This window comes from Camelina sativa, chromosome 9, assembly GCF_030686135.1.
Source record: "Camelina sativa cultivar CO46 ecotype springtype chromosome 9, ASM3068613v1".
In the NCBI taxonomy this organism is placed as follows: Eukaryota; Viridiplantae; Streptophyta; class Magnoliopsida; order Brassicales; family Brassicaceae; genus Camelina; species Camelina sativa.
The window spans coordinates 15,403,087-15,419,980 of NC_141888.1; the positions used below are offsets into that span (position 1 = coordinate 15,403,087).

The window sequence follows — 16,894 nt, forward strand, 5'->3', positions numbered from 1 at the left end:
CCGTACCATCCGACCAAACACCATCGTTCGTACCGAAGCCGACTACCGATAGTCATCCGTACCGTCGATCAAAATTAGTCTCAAGACCGCGATCGATAGCCAATGCTTGAATCAACTTGATTAAGTATGGAGTATGAAGATCCTTACTCTGGAACAAGACGCTTTGACGCGGAGTAGGCCGAATACCGACTTGATCAAGGACGCTGCACCAACGGCGCAAGCTTACCGGGAGCTGAGCTTAGGACTGGAATTCGATCAACAAATCGGTCCTAAGGAAGTCATTTGCCCGGGAGGAATCGTAGAGAAGCCAGCCGAGCCGCTAGACCACCAAGCTTGCATACTCGGAGATACAAGTCCCAACCTATGCAGGGACCAAGGTCAAATCGTGACAGCTCTCGATCAAGACCGAGCCAGCACTCGACTGCCGCGTCCGGAGCCGACCATGGTACGTGAATCCTCATCCGAGACACGTACCGAGTCACTAGTCGAGACAAAAGATGAGTCTGCCCGCACAATCAGTTCCCTATCCGGTGCTCACTCGGTAATGGGGAGTTTCAAGCAAGTTGAGCCACCAAAGATGGCCATTGAAGGGTCTGTCCATTCGGTATTATTCTTGACTAGTTCGAGTAGTATGCTCCAGCTGGGAGTCGCCAAGACCGTGCCATCCTTCTCCACCCTTAGCGCCAAGACCGTTACCGCACATGGTCCTATGGCGACGCATTTGTCCAACTTTGGTGCGGATCAAACGTTTGTGTGGCATCCTGGAGAGTCTCAGCAAGCAACCAAGGTTCATCAAGGGATCGGAGCGACCAATGCCACTGGCCTTACCGGAGAAGTCTTATCTTTTTCTCTTAAGGCCTTACTGTTTCCTTTTGATCCCGGTAAATTAAGCCGCGGTTGAACTGTTGATGCTCCTGATTCGGTTTCTCTTCTTTGATCCAGGTGTTGAGTCGAGTTTTGAGGACAAAACTTCTAGAAGAGGGAGGGAATGATATGATCACGGGATCGGTCATGCGTCCGGGACGCTCGAGCCGGACCCAGGCACCTCTCGGACATGCGTATCACCCGTCGGACAACTTGGAGTCGGCAATCCTAGGATCATTCCCGGTGCAACCACTCGGACAAAGAGCTCATACAGGACTTCAAGATCAAGCATTGCGTCCAAGCGTTCATCTAAGAAGACCAAGAAATCGGTTCGGCAAAGGCAACCATCGGCTAGGTCGTCCGGCCTTCAAATTTACCCAAGGAAGAGGGCGCCAAAGACGTTAGAATCATGACTTGTACTCTTTTTCCTACTTCGGTACCTAAGGGGTTTTAACGAGGCAATGAGTTCTGACGCACAACACCACGTTTTTGAAGCCAACGACGTGGTTCTCGCGGCCAGCCTGAGGACGTGGCCTATTTTATCTTTTCCCTTAAGCTTTGCGTTTTGGACTTGTCTAGATCCTTCCTTTTTGAACGTTGGAATAGTGTGACGTGTGTGGCCTTGTTTAAACCACAAAGAGGGACGACGTGTTCACCGTCTGTGGAGACGCGTCAAGGGCAAATGTTTGCGGACCATAGCGAGTCCGCTTGTCCTAGGCTCCCTCTAAACCCTCACAATATTTAAACCCTTCTCTTACATTGTAAAACTTAGACTTGAAGATTGAATTAAATTCACAAAGAGAGAATCTTTGTTTCTTGTCTCGCCTCTCTCCTTAGCCCAAGTCCGGGACTTGGCTACCGAGAAACCCTAGCCGATCTTGAACCGGGTTCAACATCGAGTAGTTCGACCGTATGACGAGCCAAGCCATCTCTCGTGTGTCGTCGCATCATCCCACCCATCTATCCGTTGCGTCCGTCGTCCATCCGTACGCTGCGTCCCATTCGACCATTTCCTCGAGAATCGATCGGTTTGAGTTTCTTACCGAGACGTCCTCCCATCCGACCATCTTTCCCGGAGATCGCCGAGTCGAGTTTCTCATCGGTCGATCCCCCTTCGCAACCATCGACGTTTTCCTTGCATCCTCTCGAGATCTCCATTGTTCCGTCTCGCAACGTCTCGAGTCCATCCTCGCTTCGTCTCGCATCCGCTCGAACCCTCTGTTCCCTCGTCTCGCATCCGCTCGTAAATCCCTTCCGTCCCTTATCGAACCGTCTCGAGCCGCGTCGATCCGTCCGAGCAACCCGACGAGTTCTTCCGTGCATCTTTCACAATCCACTCGTTCCTTTGTGTTCATATTCCGTTCTCACCGTTCCTTTCCGCCTCCAAGACGAACAACCAAGTCTTGTCCGAGGAAAACCGCTTCTAGTTCGACTTGTCCAAAGATGTTCGGATCTGTCCGATCCGCATCGTGTCCCCAGTTCACATCATGAAGGCTCATCATCTTTAGTGCCAGTTAGGTTTTTAAAAATCCATCGGAATCTCTGTATTCCAGTGTGGCAAATTGTCATTTTGCGGCCAGTGATTTGGTCTTGGTCAGCCTCCCGTCACTTCATGTGGCCTATCTCCTGGGTGGATCTCACTATCTCGATGGTTTTAAGACCTCTTTATCTTAGTACTTATTGTAACTTTAGCTATTTGTACTTTAGGTGCTCTGAAGCTTGTTATCTCTTTTGTTTTAGCTTGATCCGGGTGTTGTGCACTTGTCTAAACAACACACCGTGGCTTTCTTTCCTCCTGTATAAGTTAGTTGGTTGTATTATACTTCTCTTAGAATGGAGTACATTAACCTTGTAACTTAATTTAATGGAGTGTTTGTTGACAAAAAAAAAAAGTGATCATGCATAAATATCATAATGATTGAAAACAATTAAGTGCATAAAATTCATCATATTGGAGTAATCTATGATATATTTAGGCATCACATGAATAGAAGATTTAAAAATTCATTTCTTTTAATTTAGGAAGTTCATAATGTTTAGGAAAGATTACATAATGTTTAGGAATGTGTTCTTGAATTTTAGGAAGTTATTCCTAAATATACAAAAATCTCAAAACGGGGATAACTAGAACCAGAAGATCCTCCACCACCACCACCACCATACTTTACCTCATCAACAATACTAGGCCACTCTGTAACCGACAAACTACAAGCCGAAAAAGCTGAAGACATCAAGATCGACGACAACGAACGAACTTTATTACTCTTTACCAACTACTTTGTTCCCAATGACATTATAACAAACATTTGGTACGCAACAACTTTGGACATGTGATTCAGCAAAGAATAAACATTGTTAATAACTTCAAAACCAAACATAATCCATCAAACAATACTCTCAAATTCTCGTTCAATATGTCAAAACTAAATCAAAGTGACAAGTAAGAGCTGCAAAACTATACTCTCACTCTAATTCACTCACTCACCTGTTTAAGCAATAACTTAAAGCTACAAATATAATTTCAGAAACCTTTGCTTATGTCTAAACACACAAATCGGAATTGAGCTGCTTAAAAATCACCTTATGCACCAATTCCATACCATCAGAGATAAAACCAAACCAACCACCACTCTTCTACACGGCGGTGGGATCAGGAGCTACGGCAGAATCAGCACCAACAACGGTGGCGTCGTCAATTGTATAAAGAAATCGTTTTGGTGAGCGTCGTCCGATGTCTACAGACGAATCCAAGCCATAGAAAGGAGGAATCTTGTTTAAGCAATAACTTGACAATGTCAATCAAAACCAGTAGAAACAAAGTCACAAGTGTATAAAAATCAAAGCATCCACCATGTTTCCCCTTAAGAAACAAACATCTCGTAATCAAAAACAAATTCAAAATCTTAGATCCCACAAGCTAAATTCCTATATGAAGTGGACTACTAAGAAGGGATAGAACAAACACACACAAATCAGACAATGAAACAGATTTGGAAATTTAATAGATCAAAGGTGAAGAAAAGATAAGCTATTCTCACCCAACGTCACGATATGTGCGATGAGCCACGAAGATTCAGAAAGTTAATAGCCAAAGCAGCCACTGGTATCTTGGATCCATGGAGATGAAAGAACTGGAGACTCCGGTGACAAATAACGACGAAGGAGGTGGTCTTCAACGACGAGAACAAAGCGGAGAAGAGAGAGAGATCGAGATAGTGATATTTTAAATTTTTCTTAAAATTAAAAGTATTTAATTATATTAAATTTGTGCTAAATGTGGAATATTTGAGAGTGGGTGCTAACTTTGGAAGAAAAACATAAATTAGTGCTATTTAGGGGTATTTCTCTATAGTTTTTATATGGTTTCATTTTTGATAAAACCAACAAAACCATTAACCAAAAAACTGAACCATAACCAAACCGAATTACATATAGTTTCTATATGGTTCTATTTTTATAAAACCAAAAAAACCGAACCGAAACCAAATCGAAAAACCGAACGCCCACCATTACCGAAAAAATACACATGTTATTGACGTTACTTTGCATGTGAAAGTTTTAATGATCTATTTAAGTAAGAGAATTCGACCCAAAAAAACCCAAACTTTTCAAAATTTGCCAAAAAAAAACATGAATTTTTGGTTTAGCCAAATAAACACTCAACTTTTGTTGACTTTCGAATATAATAACAAACTTTTCATTGACTTGCCAAATAAATACGTCGTTTATAAAGTTAACCGAAAATTTAAACATCATCAACAACACGTTTATTGTTGAGGTTAAATCATACGATGTCGGAGTACGTAAGGGAGGCTTTTACCACTGAACCAGTGGCAACTTTCGATCATTAGTGTAATATACTAGCTTTTATTATATGAGTACACATAATTTAAAAAAAAAAAAATCAGACTTTATCCACATTACCAAAATCAGACTTTGCCGACGTTGAGAGAGAAGAAGACCTTGGCGTAGAGCAACCAGGTCGATTTTTTTTTCTTTTCAACCTTCAATTCATAGAGGATTTTTGTTAGTTAATTTCCAGATTTTGGTACTAAATTGCAGGTTTAATCTGAACAATTTTAATTTTTGTAAAATCCTCCCTTACGCACTCCCAAAACCTTAGTTCGAGCCTTGCCTTGGTGATGCAGTTTTGTTTCAAAATTAAGAATTTCAAAATGACGTCGTATGATTTAACTCCAACAGTGAACATATTGTTAATAACTTTTAAAATTTTTGTTAATTTTATAAACGGTGTGTAGATTTGATAAGTCAATGAAAAGTTTGTTATTATATTCGAAAGTTAATAAAAGTTGACTTATTATTTGGCTAGACCAAAAGTTCGTGCTTTTTTAATAAATTTTTAAAAATTTGGGTTTTTTGGCCGAATTCTCATTTAAGTAATCTCTGGTCTTTGTTTTATAAATAGAATTTAATGAGAGGTACGTTCCCACTAATGTCAAATTGTGGAAAAACGGTATTTTCATACCCAAGCTAAGGGGGTATGTTGAATTCATACCCCAACTATAGCATTGAGCAAATCCATACAGAATGTTAAGTAAAATTCAAATTAGCTGCCCAAACTCGAGAAATTGTGTAAGAACATACACAACGCGTAACGGTGTTATCTGCCCGTTAACAGCCGCTTACGTGACTGCCACGTATGAAACGACGTCGTTTTGAGAAACAAAAGAAAGAGCTCATTTTGTCCAAAACAACGTCGTTTCCTTTATCTTCCTCTTCTTCCATTTTTCTTCTTTCCCGAGTCGAGAGCTCATTTCGATTTGGGATTTCTAAAAAATTAGTGTTTACTCTCTTCTTTTCATCCATAAGCCAATTGATTCAAGTAGCAACGGTTATCGATCCTGAGGAGTGTGTGATAGTGGAGTTAACTGAATTTGCATCCGAAAATGAGGTAATTTTAGTTCAATTTTTAGGGTTTTCAAAATTTTGGGGTTTTCGAATTTTAGGGGTTTTCGAAATTTAGGGATTTGCTCAATTGACATAATTAGGGGTTTTTATTTAGAAAACGTGATTGATTTCTTGTGTATTTGTATAGTTTGGAGATGGAATTTTAATTCAATTTTTAGGGTTTTCAAAATTTAGGGGTTTTCGCAATTTAGGGGTTTTCGAAATTTAGGGGTTTTCAAAATTTAGGGGTTTGCTCAATTGATATAATTAGGAGTGTTTATTTAGAAAACTTGATAGATTTGAACGAAATTCGATCTTTTGTTTGAAAGAAATTCGATAGTGGTGGAAGAACTAACTAATAGTTTTTTAGAAATCTTTTTCAGCGATGAGGATGTAATATTCCAATGCTACAATGGTGGGTCTTTTGGAGTTGTTGATGGGATTAAAACTACATATGAAGGAGGATCGGTTCTAACCCTTGAAAGTAAGGCAGACACAGTTGTGACTAATCTGATGGCGGCATTGGACGATCCTCTTTGTGGGAAGAAAATCTGGTTTAAGTATCCCTTTGAGGATTTTTCACAGGTGAAGTTAATCAATGAAGGTCAGAATTTTGAGAACATGTGTAGAACCGTGGTTTGGGTTAAGGGGATAGACATTGATAGGATTTCTCTAGGATAGAACTCTGATGAAGGCTGTAGACTGACGAATGATGATGAGATTCGATGGTGATGGTGCGGAAGTGAAAGGTGTTGATTCGTAGGAGACAAATACGGTGGAGGTGATGAAGATTAAGTGATACAATGGTTCGACGGAGATAGATGTTTAGGGGGTTTGATGGATTGTAAGATAGTGAAGGGATTCTGAATCACAAAGTGTATAGAAACCCAGAAATCAAGAACGCATTTAAGAATTCAAAGTGAGGAAAAAGTTTGACAATACTTGTTCATACAACTTCTTCGCTAAAGAACAAAAGAGGCGTAGCTTTGGGTTTTAAACACCCTAGGGCTCGACACTCCAAACAACAAGAAGTGCAAAACCAAAACAACAAGACGTTTTAAGGAAATAAGAAAAACAGCAAAACGTCTAGACGACCTGTAGTAGTACAGAAGTCGCCTGAACTAGTACAGAAGTACATTATTCCCCCGTTGGTAATGACTTCTAGATAACTCGACGTAGTGATCCATTTGCCTCATTAAAAACCATGCTGAGAAAACCCATTGGAACAAAACTCAGCTATGGGAAAAAGAGTACAAACTTCTCACCTAAGTTACCTAGTCATCATTACCGGGTGAAGTCTTCAGGTTGGATATGTTGAAGACTTGAATCCTTGGTAGGTTGAATGACCCGTCAACTATGAGTGCATGAGCTTCCTTGGCCATCTCCTTAGCTCTTGAACGAGTGATCCTTCCCACCACCTCCGGTTGCTCTGCAGCCTCTGGCTCCTTGCTTGCCACGATCATATCATCCTCCCCCTCTTCAAAAGGATTTGTCCTCAAATCAGAATCTGTATAATAAGGGAGCAAGTCAGAAACATTGAATGTTGATGATATGGTGTACTTACCCTGAAGATCAATCTGATATGCGTTGTCATTGATTCTCCTGATGACTTCAAATGGACCATCAGCTCGGGGTAGAAGCTTGCTCTTCCTCTCTTCTGGGAACCTATCCTTGCGTAAGTGAATCCACACTAAGTCTCCTTCTTCGAAAACGAGCTCCTTTCTGCCCTTGTTCGCATGCTTCTCATATTGCTTGGTCTATTTCTCTATGTTCTCTTTAGCTTTAGCGTGTATCCTCCTCACCTGTTCAGCCTTTTCTTTGCCATCAAAGCTACACTTCACACTTAAAGGTAAAGGAATCAAGTCTAGAGGTGATTGTGGATTAAAGCCATAAAAAATTTCAAAAGGAGAGTATAGAGTAGCAGAATGCTTAGCGTGATTATATGCAAACTCAACATGTGGTAGACATTCTTCCCATGACTTGAGATTGCTTCTCACTAAGGTCCTTAGAAGTGTAGACAGCGTCCTGTTCACCACTTCGGTTTGCCCATCTGTTTGCGGGTGACATGTGGTTGAGAATGATAGCTTGGTTCCTAGCTTAGCCCATAATATCCTCCAGAAGTGTCCTAGAAACTTTGTATCTCGATCTGAAACGATTACTTGAGGCATTCCATGTAGACGTACTACTTCCCTGAAAAACAAGTTAGCTACAACAACAACATCGTCTGTTTTGTGACCTGTAATGAAGTGAGCCATCTTGCTAAACCTGTCAACCACAACAAAAATCGAATCTCTACCATTTCTGGTTCGAGGTAAGCCAAGAACAAAATCCATAGAAATATGAGTCCAAGGTTGAAAAGGAATCGGTAGAGGAGTGTACAAGCCATGAGGCTGTACCTTACCCTTCGCCATTTTGCAGATATGGCACCTAGAACAAACCTTCTCAACGTCTTTCTTCATTTGAGGCCAATAGAAGTGTTCTTGCAGTCCAAGTAGAGTCTTTGACACTCCAAAATGTCCAGCTAGTCCACCTCCGTGAGCTTCTCTGATCAGCAGCTCTCTCATGGATCCTCTTGGTATGCACAATCTATCCTTAAAGAACAGATATCCATCCTGCCTATAATAGTTCTCAAAAGCAAACTTATGGCATTTGCCATAGCTCTCAGCAAAATCGATGTCAGTCTCATACAGTTCTACTATTTCATCAAAACCTTCAAGTTTAGAAGACAAAGTAGAAATGAGAGTGTACCTCCTGGATAATGCATCTGCAACTACATTATCTTTACCTTTCTTGTACTTAACTGTGTAGGGAAAAGTTTATATGAACTCCATCCATCTGGCATGTCTCTTGTTGAGCTTCTGTTGTTCTTTGAGATGCTTCAGGGACTCATGATCTGTGTGAATAGCGAACTCCTTGGGCCACAGGTAATGCTGCCACGTTTGAAGAGCTCTAACCAAAGCATACAGCTCCTTGTCATATGTAGGATAGTTCAACGTTGATCCTCCTAGCTTTTCACTGAAGTAAGCTACTGGCTTCCTATCCTGCATCAAAACAGCACCTATACCCACTCCGGAAGCATCACATTCAATCTCAAAAGTTTTCATAAAATCAGGAAGTAAGAGAATAGGGGCAGAGCTAAGCTTCTCTTTTAGGGTTGAAAACGCTTGCTCCTGTGCTTCCTCCCATCTGAATCCTACATCCTTCTTGACAACTTCTGTAAGTGGCGCTGCAATAGTACTGAAGTCTTGCACATATCGCCTGTAGAACCCTGCTAGTCCATGAAAGCTCCTGACTTCTGCCACGTTTTTGGGTGTTGGCCACTCCTTGATAGCCTTGACCTTCTCATCGTCCACTCTAACTCCTTCTGCACTGACAACAAAACCTAGAAAAACAACCTCAGTAGTACAGAATGAACATTTAGAAAAATTAGCAAAGAGAGATTGAGAACGAAGAACATTTAGAACTTGGCGGATGTGTTCTAAGTGTTCTTCTAGACCTTTACTGTAGTTGAGTATGTCGTCGAAATACACAACCACATAGATGCCTATGAACGGTCTGAGGGCATGATTCATTAAGCGCATGAAGGTGCTAGGAGCATTGGTGAGACCAAACGGCATGTCTAGCCATTCGTGGAGCCCTTGCTTGGTCTTGAAAGCTGTTTTCCATTCATCTCCTTCCTTCATTCTGATCTGATGATACCCACTCTTCAAATCTATCTTTGAGAAGACTGTTGATCCACATAACTCATCCAACATGTCATCTAATCTCGGAATTGGGTGTCTGTACTTCACTGTGATATTGTTAATAGCTCTGCAGTCAACACATATCCTCCATGAACCATCTTTCTTTGGCACAAGCAATACTGGTACTGCACATGGACTGAGACTCTCTCGGATATGTCCCTTACTCATCAGCTCTTCTACTTGCTTCTGAAGCTCTTTAGTTTCTACTGGATTAGTTCTGTAAGCTGGTCTGTTCGGTAAAGCTGAACCTGGTACCAAGTCAATCTGATGCTCTATCCCATGAATGGGAGGTAAGCCTGGAGGTATCTCTTCTGGCAACACATCCTTATACTCCTCTATAATCTCTATCATCTCGCGTGGAAGCTCTCCTGCGGACTTAGTACTGGTGAGTGTTTCCTTGTACACAAACATGAATGTGGTCATCTCTGGATCAAATAGCTTGTTGAACTCGCTGTGATTGATGTACAGGCTGTGAGACACATTCTCTGTATCCTTGCGGTTCATGTGAAGCTGGTCCTTGTAGATTTCACTGGGTGTAAGCGGTAGAAGAGTGACCGTGCGTCCTTTGAACTCAAACGTTTGCTTGTTGGTGTAACCATCATGGAACACTCTTCTGTCGAACTGCCATGGTCTTCCCAAAAGGATATGACTTGACTTCATTGGAATAACATCACAAAGCAGCTCATCCTCATACTTCCCAATCGCTAGTTTCACCATTACTTGCTGCGAAACTGTCAAAGCACCCTTATTGTTCAACCACTATAGCTGATAAGGTCTTGGATGTGAAGTAGTCTTAAGATTAAGCTTCTGTACCATCTCTTCACTAGCTGCATTAGTACAGCTTCCACCGTCAACGATCAAGGTGCAGACCTTGTCTTGAACCATACACCGTGTGTGAAATAGGTTCTCACGCTGTCCTCTATCATCTGGGTGAACCTGAACACTTAAAGCTCTGCGAGCTACCAACATCTCTCCTATGACTGCTGGTTCACCTTCTTCACAGAGTTCAGACTCTGATTCACTCTCTGAACTGTCTACTGGCACAATCTCTCCTCCTTCTTGAAGAAGAAACATCTTCTTGTTTGGACAGTCTCTGGAATAATGCCCCATTCCTTGGCATTTGAAACACCTAATATGACTTGTAGAGGTACTACTCTTTGGCTTGAAGTCGACTTTAACCTCCTCTTTGACTGTGGCTGTCACGGGTTTGCTGTCCTTGGTGAAGGCGGGTTTGCTGAACTCCCTCGGCTTGGACATGTTAGGCGTGAATGTAGACCTTACTCCCTTTCTCTTGATCTGCAATTCAATCAGCTCTGCCTTATGTACCATTTCTTGCACATCCTCATAGTCCTGCAACTCTACCTTGTCTTGAATCTCTCTGTTTAAACCCCTAAGAAACCTCGACATAACCATGTCTTCACTTTCCCTTAGATCAGCCCTGATCATAAGTGTTTCCAGCTCCTGATAGTAGTCTCTAACAAACTTAGTGCCTTGAATGAGACGCCTAAGCTTGTTAAGAATCTCCCTCTGGTAATGAGTAGGCACAAACTTCTTTCTCATCTGCGTGACTAACTGTTCCCATGTAGTGATAGCAGGCTCTCTCTGTCGATGTCTAGTGAGCCCCAACTGCTCCCACCACAACAAAGCATAGCCATTGAATTCGGATATGGCTATCTTCACCTTGTTCAACTCAAAAGTACCTTGAACCTGAAAGTTGGACTCCATCTTCCTTTCCCAGTCTAGATAAGTTTCTGGATCATTGGTTCCATGGAAAGAAGGATACTGAATTTTAAGGTGCTTCAGCTGCTGCCTCAAAGGATCATAATCCCTGCCATGATCTCTGTTTCGGTTTCTCCTCATTGTCTCTTGACTATGATCTGAAACTTCTTCTTCTTCAGAATACTCCCTATCTGACTCAATGTAGATTTGATGCCCAGCTACTTGTTCAGCTCGTCGTGGGCGTATATGTTCCCTGCCGGTTCTGCGTTGCTCTCTTTCTGTACCCTGAGTGCTTCTCCTCTGATTGAAACAAGTCTCTTTTCCCCCAGTAGGTGACTTAGCTGCTCTAATCCGTGTGTGCTTGGAAGAGGTTCCTACGTGAGCCTTTCCTTTAGCTAAACGAAGGGCTTCATTAGGACTAGGCGGTTCTGTAGAACTCTGTTCTGAAGCACTAGATGCTTGAGCTATGTCTTTGAACTGTTTCTCAAACTTGTTACTGAGCTGCTCCATCTGTTGCTGAAACTGAGTAGACATTAACTTGTTGGCTTCTGCTATTTGCTTAGACATGGCTTGATTCAAAGCTTCCATAGCTTCTGGAGATAGCTCCATTGTACCTGCAAATCAAAGAAGAAACTCGCAGTAACTTGTTCTTTGAATGAGAAACAAAAATAAACTCTAAAACTCTGAATACTAAACACAAACGAACAATAAGGAAAATTTCAAACCCTAAAACTAAGCAAGACTCACACGAAGACTAAACACACCACAAATCAAAGACACAAAGGGTTAAACAGCGAACCAAAATCAAAGAAATCAACACAAAACTAATCCCTAGACTCACAAAATTTGATCTAGACACTAACGAAACTCAAAAATTCAAACCCTAAAACTAGACAAACGAAATTAAGCAAAAAACTCAAAAGATTAGGGTTCTTAGAATCGCTTAGCCTTGGCACAAAGTTGGCTCTGATACCACATGATAGGATTTCCCTAGGATAGAACTCTGATGAAGGCTGTAGACTGACGAATGATGATGAGATTCGATGGTGATGGTGCGGAAGTGAAAGGTGATGATTCGTAGGAGACAAATACGGTGGAGGTGATGAAGATTAAGTGATACAATGGTTCGACGGAGATAGATGTTTAGGGGGTTTGATGGATTGTAAGATAGTGAAGGGATTCTGAATCACAAAGTGTATAGAAACCCAGAAATCAAGAACGCATTCAAGAATTCAAAGTGAGGAAAAAGTTTGACAATACTTGTTCATACAACTTCTTCGCTAAAGAACAAAAGACGCGTAGCTTTGGGTTTTAAACACCCTAGGGCTCGACACTCCAAACAACAAGAAGTGCAAAACCAAAACAACAAGACGTTTTAAGGAAATAAGAAAAACAGCAAAACGTCTAGACGACCTGTAGTAGTACAGAAGTCGCCTGAACTAGTACAGAAGTACATTATTCCCCCGTTGGTAATGACTTCTAGATAACTCGACGTAGTGATCCATTTGCCTCATTAAAAACCATGCTGAGAAAACCCATTGGGACAAAACTCAGCTATGGGAAAAAGAGTACAAACTTCTCACCTAAGTTACCTAGTCATCATTACCGGGTGAAGTCTTCAGGTTGGATATGTTGAAGACTTGAATCCTTGGTAGGTTGAATGACCCGTCAACTATGAGTGCATGAGCTTCCTTGGCCATCTCCTTAGCTCTTGAACGAGTGATCCTTCCCACCACCTCCGGTTGCTCTGCAGCCTCTGGCTCCTTGCTTGCCACGATCATATCAGACATTTTCGTAGAGAATGAAAATTATGAGCTCCTTGGAGATGGTGAGGGTCACCAGCATGATGGATCTCATGGTCATAGAGATGTTGGTAATGGTTCTGAAGGAGGTGAGGGATTAGAGGGTGATAGAGATGGCCGTAGGGTTTTTGTTGATATGGAAGATCGAGTGGAGGAGAATTTAGCAGGTTTTGTTGACGAAGAAGAGCATGATAATGACGAGAATACTCCTCCCAACTCAGATGGCGAGGAAGATGAAAGAAGATATATGAGGTGCAAAAAAGGTAGTGGAGAAATCAGATTAGAGCAAGTGTTTGATAGTATAGCAGAGTTTAAAGAAGCTGTGGTTGATTATGCCCTGAAAAATGGAGAGAATATAAAGTTTACAAGATGGGGATCAGAGAAAAGTGAAGTTAGGTGTGCCATTGGAGGGGATTGCAAATTCAAAATCTACTGCTCCTATGAAGATAAAATTGGAAAGTTCATGGTGAAGACATGCAATGATGTGCATGCATGTACAAAGGATGGGTTTAGTAAAGTTATCAAGAATGGAGTCCTTGCTCAGCTGTTCTTGAATGACGTTAGGAAGGATCCCACATTCAAGGCTAAGGCGATGCAAGATGCAATTGAGGAGCGATACAATATTTATGCTACTTATGATCAGTGCCGAACAGCTAGAGCAAAAGCATTGAAGATGATTCAAGAGGAATATGATGAGCAATTTGCTCGAATGCATGACTACATGGAACATCTTTTAGAGTAAGTAAATTTGTTTTCTTTTTCTGCTTTACTTATAATAGTAGAAGTTGTCTCAGTTTCTAATATGATTTTGAATGTGTTTGAATTCTGTTTTGTAGATCAAATTTAGGATCAACAGTGGACGTTGGGACAATGACTGATGATAATGGTGTAGTCAAGTTTGATAGGTATTATGTCTGCTTTGCAGCCCTTCGCAAAACTTGGATAGCATATTGTCGGCCAATAATTGGCATAGATGGATGCTTTTTAAAAAATGGTGTGAAAGGACAACTGTTGGCAGCTGTAGGAAGAGATGCCAACAATCAGTTCTACCCGGTTGCTTGGGCAGTTGTGCAAACAGAGAACTATGATGCTTGGTTGTGGTTCATTCAGAAGCTGAAGGATGATTTGAAGCTCAGAGATGGTGATGGATTTACTCTTATTTCTGATAGACAAAAGGGGTTGCTCAATGCTGTTGATCAAGAGTTACCAAAGGTGGAACACCGGATGTGTGCACGCCATATCTATGGCAATCTGAGAAGAGCTTATCCGGGTAAAGATTTGCCTAAGAAGTTGTTTTGGGCAGTTGCCAAGAGTTTTAACGAAGCAGAGTATAATAGAGCAACCGAGGAATTGAAGAAGTTTGATGAAGGTGTGTATGATGCTGTCATGCAAAAAAATCCGCGTAACTGTAGTCGTGCCTTCTTCAGCTGCAAATCAAGTTGTGAGGATGTTTCTAACAACTTTTCTGAGTCATACAACAATGCCATAAATGCAGCTCGGGCGATGCCATTAGTGAAGATGTTGGAGACAATAAGAAGACAAACGATGATCCGTATAGATGTGAGGCTCAAGAAGGCTATGAAACGTCAAGGGAAATACACGGAAAAAGTCGCCAACACCATCAAGGAGGAAGAGAGGTTGCGAAAGTATTGTCAGGCAATTCCTTGTGGAAATGGGCAGTATGAGGTTATGGAAAATAAGCATGGATTCAAGGTGGATATGAATGCAAAGACATGTGCATGTCGAAGATGGAGTATGACAGGGATCCCTTGCCGCCATGTTTTAAGAGTTATACTGACCAAGAAGCACAATCCTGAGTCGTATGTTAACTGTGATTGGTACTTGGCATCAACAAATGTCAAGATTTACTCTGAGTCGATCTCAGCAGTTAATGGCATTGGTTTTTGGATAAGATCTCAAGAGCCTAGGATTCAACCACCACCACGAGAAGTTACAAAAGGTCGCAAGAAGACAGAAAAAATAAAGAAGGGCAAGAATGAGTCTCCAAAGAAGAAGTCAAAAGGAAAAAGAGAACAAGAACAACCGGAGAAGAGAATCAAAGTTTCAAAAGCTGGACGAGATAGTCGTTGTGGCCAGTGTAGTACCGTCGGTCATAATACTAGAAGTTGTCCGGCTCTCGGAGTTGTTGGTAGAAGGTGGAAGAAGAAGAAATCTGGTGAAGAACCAAGCCAAGGACAAAGCCAAGGACAAAGCCAAGAACCAAGCCAAAGACAAAGCCAAGGACTTAGTCAGCAATCAAGCCAAGCACCAAGCCAAGGACCAAGCCAGCAATCTCAGAATGGTTAATGGTGAGTCTTTTTATTGATCAAACTTCTGCTTATTAACAGCTTCATTATCATTACTCAGGTTTTCACATGTTATTTTTGTAGTGTATGAATGGAATGAAGGAACTGCATCGAAGGAAGGGACGGATGGAAGTTTTTTGTTTTAGTCGGATGAGATTGAAAGTTTTTGTGGTAATCTCATGGTAGTTTAGTTTATGGTTTATGGTGTAGTTCGGTGAATTTTAAGTTTTTTTGTTGTACTCAAAACATGGCTTTTACTTTTAATCTAATCAAAACTTATTGATCCATTCATTCATTTATGTTAATCTTAACAACAAAAACACTTAACAAATCCATTCATTCATTAATCAATCCAACACATTACACAAATATTACATAGTAGACAAAAGCCACAACTAAACCACCACAAACAATCATGTTCTTGAGGCTTCTTAGCTCTTGAATCTCTTTCTCACAAGAACTCACCACACCTTTGAGCTCTACAATATCTTTTTCACATCTTTCTGCGATTTCTTTGATACATTCTACCTCATCTAATCCCTTTGCTAAGCTTCCCACTTCTCTTTCTATCTTGTCAACTACACTTTCAACCTCTTCCATCTCCTCAACCATTCTTATGTCGGTCCACTTAAACAAATGATTCAGATTCTAATACAAAAAGACACATTATGAGAAGGTTATGAGAACAAACAATTTTCAGATGACCAACTATATTGATTACCTCGTTCCATTAGGACAACAATGAAAGAGTCTTCCAGGATTTTTCATTGTGTTTGAAGTTCTCATTACAGAGAATCGACCACATCTACATTTTCGTGGGAGTCCTCTTCCAGTCACATTGACTCTGTCGCTCACTCCTTCACCAAATAAGGGATTCACCGATTCACAATCAAATAAAATTTCTATCAAAATACACAAATAAAAGGAAACTAAACACATAATGTTCTCAATTACTCACCTGAAGAAGCTGATGATGAAGACATCTTACTCGATTTCGCCCAAAAACCCTAAATGTTTTAAAAATCCCCAAATCAATTGTACCAACTTTCTCTCGACTCGGGAAAGAAGAAATATGGAAGAAGAGGAAGATAAAGGAAACGACGTCGTTTTGGACAAAATGAGCTATTTCTTTTGTTTCTCAAAACGACGTCGTTTCATACGTGGCAGCCACGTAAGCGGCTGTTAACGGGCAGATAACACCGTTACGCGTTGTGTATGTTCTTACACAATTTCTTGAGTTTGGGTAGCTAATTTGAATTTTACTTAACATTGTGTATGGATTTGCTCAGTGCTATAGCTGGGGTATGAATTCAACATACCCCCTTAGCTTGGGTATGAAAATACCGTTTTCAATGGTACAAGATCAATTTAAAAGTGACGAGTGGTAAATTTAATGATTTATTTTCTGAATATCTGGTCGACTAGTCGTAATCGTAAGACTATGTACAATGGTTTTGATATTACAACACCCACTTTTTCTTTTTTAACACTCCACATCATCTTCTCTCTCTTCCACATCATAATTCAACACATACATCATTTTTACCTTCTA

General features: G+C 41.0%; 1 protein-coding gene across 1 annotated transcript; it reads left to right on the plus strand.

The window, feature by feature from the left end:
* The first annotated feature begins 13,022 nt into the window (after positions 1 to 13,022).
* On the plus strand, positions 13,023 to 15,343 carry LOC147938111 (uncharacterized). Its single transcript, XM_087465476.1, has 2 exons — positions 13,023 to 13,774; positions 13,873 to 15,343. Exons 1-2 carry the CDS (start codon positions 13,173 to 13,175, stop codon positions 15,341 to 15,343), a joined length of 2,073 nt encoding a protein of 690 aa, XP_087321602.1. The 5' UTR covers positions 13,023 to 13,172.
* The last annotated feature ends 1,551 nt before the right edge of the window (positions 15,344 to 16,894 follow it).

Bases quoted from the DNA above. Each gene is read 5' to 3' on its own strand.
- LOC147938111 (XM_087465476.1), top strand. From the start codon at position 13,173: ATGGAAGATCGAGTGGAGGAGAATTTAGCAGGTTTTGTTGACGAAGAA. The intron at 13,775-13,872 runs GTAAGTAAATTT...TCTGTTTTGTAG, and splicing joins TACATGGAACATCTTTTAGA to ATCAAATTTAGGATCAACAG.